The following is a 6,034-nucleotide window of genomic DNA, read 5'->3' on the forward strand; positions in this document are numbered from 1 at the left end:
TAGGCTCTCGGGCGATCGTTTCACGAAATCTTTTGGGCGGAAGAATGAATATTGATTGCACGATCCAAAATGAATTTTTTTTTTCATTTTTAACTCATCGGTTGCCATAAATGATGCTGCCCACTACCCACGTCCGAACATGGAAAAAAGGATGAATTATCATATAATTAATCAATCAATTAATTAATAAATATAATCATATTATATTTATATTCTATAATTTGATATCACATATCTACTGTAGTCTTTCACTACAAGAATTTTGGGCTTTAATGTCGGTTGGAAAAAGTGAAATCGAGTGTATAATTTCGGTTTAAAAAAAAACGGATCTTTAATGTTGGTTTTGAACCGACATTAAAGATAGGCTACAATGTCGGTTTAAAACCGACATTAAAGATCCACCCTAAATTTTTTAAATAAAATATAAAAATGTGATATTAAAATCAAACAAACCTTAGCCTCTTTCATCTCTTTCTCTTCCTCTCCCCCTTCTCCATCGTCTCTCCCCTTTCTCCACCGTCCCTCCCCGTGGTGTAACGGTGACTTCTCTGCCTCCATCTTCTTCCCCTCCCACTTGTAGCCGCCGATCACACTGCCCCCTTATCAGTATTGTTCAGCACCGACTACACAGCGCAACCCACAAGTTGCGACAGTGACCATTAGCAACTTGTCTTTGTGCATTAGACCCATGCATTCTTGTGCGTTTCCTTGCTCCATGATCGATGATGGAGCTAGCCTGCGACGTGAACATGAACTTCGAACAAGTTTTGTGGCACCGTTTCTTCTCAATCAGATACTCCAACGTGGGCAATAAGTTGTGCATCACGTTCTTGATAACTAGGTGTCTTGCAACAACATTTTTTTACTTGGGGATACTACCCACACTCCGATTGGCTTCAAATCAGTTTACCCATAACATTTTCGAACACTAAACAATGAAGATTAGATCTTGATTCAGTAAGGATTATTTCTTTACTTTCCTTTTTGAAATAGATTTAAGTGTTCAAATGTTATTCTGAACTCTTGGAATCATTTCTTATCGTGTTGAGTAAATTTCTAAGTATTCGATTAATGTACAACAAGGGCGAACACATTTCGGACTAGTTCGGACTTGATTAATGTGTCTTAGATCAGTCTCTCAACTCTTTGTTTCCTTCCGTTTCGTTTGCACACTCTTAAGGCCCACATCTTCCATTTTTAACTGGTACCAATACTATTCTCCTCTTCTTCCCTTTCTTCTTTTCTAATATTGATCACCTCACCCGTTTTCACTGTTAGTTATATTTTAGTTGATAGCGTATTTTTTTCTAATATTGAGCATCGTGGGTTGATAGCATATGCTTGTTTTTTTATTTTCACTTTTTTTTCACTGTTAGTTATATTTTAGTTCTAATAATGCAACTTCAGCTTTGTGATTATATTGAAATTCTTTGTTTCTTACGAAAAGAGGGAAAAAGAAGAAAAAAGCAAACACTCAATACTGAAAATTTTGTTACCATATTGAATTACTAGGTAAAGTTTGATTCATGGTGGGAAGGGGAACTTATTGAGTCTTATTGAGTCTTTTTCTAAAGTGTTAAATTAAAATATGTGTTGGAGTGCTTTGACTATCCTGTAGTTATGGTAGTCATAACTTAATTATTGTTTATGGTTTTCATTTATATTTATGTATTTGTTCAAATGAGTTTGATTGTTATTAGTCTTTTTTCTTAGTTTTGATAAGCTTACATGCTTAGGTTGATAAGTTTGTTTATGGCTTCCATTGAGTTGTTTATGTTTATAAGTTTTTAGTTTATGTTTATAATTTTGCCAAATGAAATTAATCTTTAGATTTCCCCTTTCTTATTTGATAGATGATTATTAAGAGTTCTCCTTTCTTATGCTAACTACTTGCGTTTGCTGGTTTTTGCACTCACTTCTTTTTGTAGATTTTGTGGTTTATTGTGATATTTGTTTGGATTGATGGAATTTTGAATTTTGCTTAGTTTTTGTTTAAATCGACATTAATGACCCGCTTAATTTATCCTCCAACTTTCTATTTTCCCTCCATTTTTTTCATTTCCCTCTTCACTCCCCCCCTATTTTCTTTTTCCTCTCATTCTCACACTTCCCTCTTACCCTACCTCTTGAGTTGTTTACCCATATATATATCTCAACACTCTCAAGTTCCTTCTGAGTTGGAATTTCTTCTTCTTCTTCTTCCCCTCTGCTCGTCTTTTCCGCTTCATTTCTCTGCTTCTGTAAATCTTGTTTTTCTTCCCTCAAAGTCTCACTGTAACGCATTTATCCCTCTGCATACTATTTTTCTATCTCATATTTGTCAATAAAGTCAGTTTTCCAATTGGGGTTTAGGAGTTTCCTTCATCCCTCCAGGTTTGCCCTTTCACCAAATTTCTTCTTCTCTCTCTCTCTTTTTTAATTTTGTTGTATCCATCTTTGTTCAATCTTTGTTCATAAGTTAAGGAAAAGTCAATCAAGTCTCTTCAATTTGAATGAAAGTTTGGCTCATTTCATATATGAAAAACAAGTGTTAAATTCTTGGGAAGAGTGAGCTCATTCTCTTGACTGAAATGCTCTCTGCATCTCCTAACTAGAATATGGTTTTGTTACTTGTACTAGTAGTATTTCAATTGACTCATTGTTCATCTGGACTAACCCGGACTCCCCTTAGCCTTGTAGTGAATCAGAGTAGGTTGAGAGTTGCAACATTGATACCTAATGTGCAAAGGAATGTAATGGCGTCGAATCAATCCTCTATAACATTATCCACACAGAATTCAGAGCCTGGCGGGACAAGGAGAGATATAAGTCTGGTAACAAATTTTGGAAGAGACTATTGTGAGATGGTTTTTGTTTGAGTATATTATGCTTCTCTTCTTTATTCGGATTTAGGGCTTTTACTCAACTTTTACATATAGGAAAATGACTGTAAAGCGGACATTCAAAGTTTTAAGGATGACCTGTCGAGAATTGAGGCTATGACGGTCCAAGAACTAAGAATGACATTGAGGTAATGACATTGAGGTAACAAGTGCATTCCAGTTCCATATGTGTAATAGTATAATAGATCTTTAGCTTACTTTCTTATTTATCATTTATGTTCACATTTTTCAGAAGCGTAGGTCTTCTGGCCAAAGGGCGTAAGCGTGAACTTGTAACTGCACTGCAATGCTTTATGGAGAATAAAACAGTTGGTACGCATTATCTGTCTACTACTTAACATGGCTAGAGATTGGATGTATTGACATGAAACAACAGTTGGTATCATTTATATTCATATAATCATATCTCCTCTTTTTGTTGTTGTTTTATTTATGAGGCTCAAGAAGAGAAGGGAAGGGGAAAATAGGACAAATATTTCTAGTCTAAATATTATGAATGGCTATGATGTATTGACATGAAACAACTGCTGAAATTTTATTAGTTGTGTCTATAGGAGATTGGATGGATATTACTGTCTAATAACTGTTTGGCAATGATCATTGGAGCTATTGGCTCTATTGAGAATTAATGTCTATGCCTTCAAAATTACGGAATGAAATATCTACCGGTTTTGTTTTCCAATCCATGTTGTACCGTCATTTTCTAAAAATTGATTGAAGAAATCATGAAACTTCTAGTCAAAACATTTTAGCATAGGATTTATTGTGAAATTCTATTAATCCAATCTTTGTAAGTTCCGTTCATTATTAATCTGAAAAGCGTTGTCAGAGTTCTGATATTAAAGGTTTAGGTGTCAATAGTTTGTTATGGATAAGCTCATTCTTATTATGAAATTGTATGGCAAGTTCTTCCAATTGATTTGTAACCTTTGGCCGAGTACTGATTTCAACACTATTAATGAAGTCATCTTATGTTGTTATTAGTTGCTTACTAAGGTAAGTCATCTTATGAGGTTTAAATTCTAATCTTCTTTTACGTATTGCTTGCTTGTTTTGATTTATTTTAAACGTTTTTTTTTTTAATATATACTGTTTGATTGTTTTTGGATCAATTTTTTGTTTGTTAACTCTGTAAAAGAATTGTAACTCATAAATTTCTCCTCCCTTCTTCTTCTTCTTCTTCTCCTTCTTCTTCTTCTTCTTCTTTTAATAATTTATTTCTTCGTCTTTTAGCATCCAAAAATTAGATCATTCATCAATAATGTCATATCTATTCCACTTGAGGATATTGAAGAACCTCTAAAAGGTTTCATTTGGGAATTTGATAAGGTGATTCTGAAACTGCTAAATTAGCCTCAAGCTTTTCTTCTTCAAGATCTTGAAAAAGAAGATTCTCTCATCTATTCATATCAACTCTTGAGATCTATCTGTTTTTCTTGAAAGAATATGTTTAAATTGGCTATTTCCTATTTTTTCTTCTTGTCTATGAGCTGAGAAAGAAAGATTACTACAATAATGTCATCTTTTGTTGTTTCTTCTTCAATATTTAAGACACCTTTGGAAGAGACATGGAAGGCATTATCGTCGTTCACATGTCTCGCCACACGTGCCGCCAGGTTCGTTCTACCCTATACTTTTCATAATGTTGTTTGTGTGTTTTTTAGGTGTTTGGAAGAGGTGGGGAGGAGATGGATTTCTTGCAACAGTAAGGGATTCACGTAAAAATTCTTCCTGGTAAGTGCATTTTTGAATGCTTGTAGTTTTAAGCACAATTTGTAAGTGTTTTCAAGTGACTCTAATGATATGGAAATTCCTATTTAAGAAATTATAGTGTGTTTATTTCTCTTTGGACCATATTGGATTAGAATGTAACACCCGCTTATGACTCATGGGTACTATTTATTTGTACTTTAGATTTGATTCAAGGTGCTTGAGTTTGTGGGTTGCACTATGGTAGTTTGTGGGTTATTCATGCACTATGGTAGTTTTTGTGACAACTTTTGAGATTTGAAGTACATTGTGAGCTAAATTTGCTTATTGATGTATGTGTTCTTGAATATTAATTTTTTGGGAATTCTGATAGTTCTATTAAGAACAAGTGGTAGTGAAATATTTTTGGGAGTGTGTTTCTTTGAACAGGTTCAAGGTAAATTTTTGGTTTTGTTGTGGTAGCATCGTTATGTTGTCGAAAATTTTGAAAAAGAAGATTCTTGAAAAAGGAGTAAAGATTTTGAAAAAGAAGATTCTCTCATTTATTCAACTATTGAGTTTTCTTGTTTTGTAGGTGCAACAAAGGAGTAAAGATTTGGTATCGCAACCTCTTTATGCTTTTTCTTGGCGAACTCTAGATCCAACACATTCACTACAAGAATTTTGCCTTGAATGTACCATTTATGCACATTCCCAATAAATACGGTTAGTTGAATATGAATTCTGGTCATATTTTCATTTTCAATCCTTTGTCTTAAACCTGTTTTGTTTGTGATCCTTTGAACAACAGTGGTCAGACAAAGATGCCTATAACTAGACACTGCTGAAGCTGGAGGGGTCTGTTCAAGAAGAATTATGAAGGGATCCATACTTACCAAGTGGAGAGGGACAATAAACTCATAGTATTTGTAAAATCATAATGTTTGTATTACTTGTAATTTGTGTTTTCAAGGCCTGAATTATTGTAGGACCTTTTAAATTATAGTTTTATAGCAGAATTTGTGGATTAAATGTAATAGATTTACAATCCATACATGAATAATATGTCATAGCCACAATGTTCGATGATGATGTGTCATGTTATACTTTTTGACCAAAAAATGGATTCGACAACGAAAATTAAAGAAAATTGACATATTCCGGCTTCAATGTGGTTAAGAATTAAAAAAAAAAAATGAGGCTTTAATGTCGGTTGGAAATTTCACAAGAGGTCTTTAAAGTCGTTGCAACCGAAATTAAAGACCTTTAATGTCGGTTGAAAATTTCACTGAAGGTCTTTAATGTCGGTTGCAACCGACATTGAAGGCCGTGTTATTGAAGCCCTTTAATGTCGGTTTAAAACTGACATTAAAGGCAACCGACATTAAAGGGCTTTAATAACACTATTTTTAATGTCGATTGTCAACCGACATTAAAGCCCTTTAATGTTTATTTAAAACGAC

General features: G+C 33.8%; 1 protein-coding gene across 6 annotated transcripts; it reads left to right on the top strand.

Moving 5' to 3' along the window:
* The first annotated feature begins 442 nt into the window (after positions 1-442).
* Positions 443-5,660, top strand: LOC150034906 (uncharacterized). 6 transcript variants are annotated; one of them, XM_090315928.1, is made up of 7 exons: positions 443-957; positions 2,672-2,813; positions 2,919-3,010; positions 3,115-3,194; positions 4,547-4,616; positions 5,167-5,297; positions 5,383-5,660. In XM_090315928.1, exons 2-6 carry the CDS (start codon positions 2,736-2,738, stop codon positions 5,228-5,230), a joined length of 384 nt encoding a protein of 127 aa, XP_090172054.1. In that variant the 5' UTR covers positions 443-957; positions 2,672-2,735; the 3' UTR covers positions 5,231-5,297; positions 5,383-5,660. The 6 variants fall into 6 exon arrangements, with proteins under 6 accessions (XP_090172054.1, XP_090172058.1, XP_090172053.1 ...); XM_090315932.1 differs by having other exon boundaries at positions 450-957; positions 2,680-2,813; XM_090315930.1 differs by lacking the exon at positions 443-957 and adding an exon at positions 1,084-1,204.
* Positions 5,661-6,034: the final 374 nt, after the last annotated feature.

Source organism: Benincasa hispida, chromosome 7 (genome assembly GCF_027475165.1).
Source record: "Benincasa hispida cultivar pf3 chromosome 7, pf3_genome.v1.1, whole genome shotgun sequence".
In the NCBI taxonomy this organism is placed as follows: domain Eukaryota; kingdom Viridiplantae; phylum Streptophyta; class Magnoliopsida; order Cucurbitales; family Cucurbitaceae; genus Benincasa; species Benincasa hispida.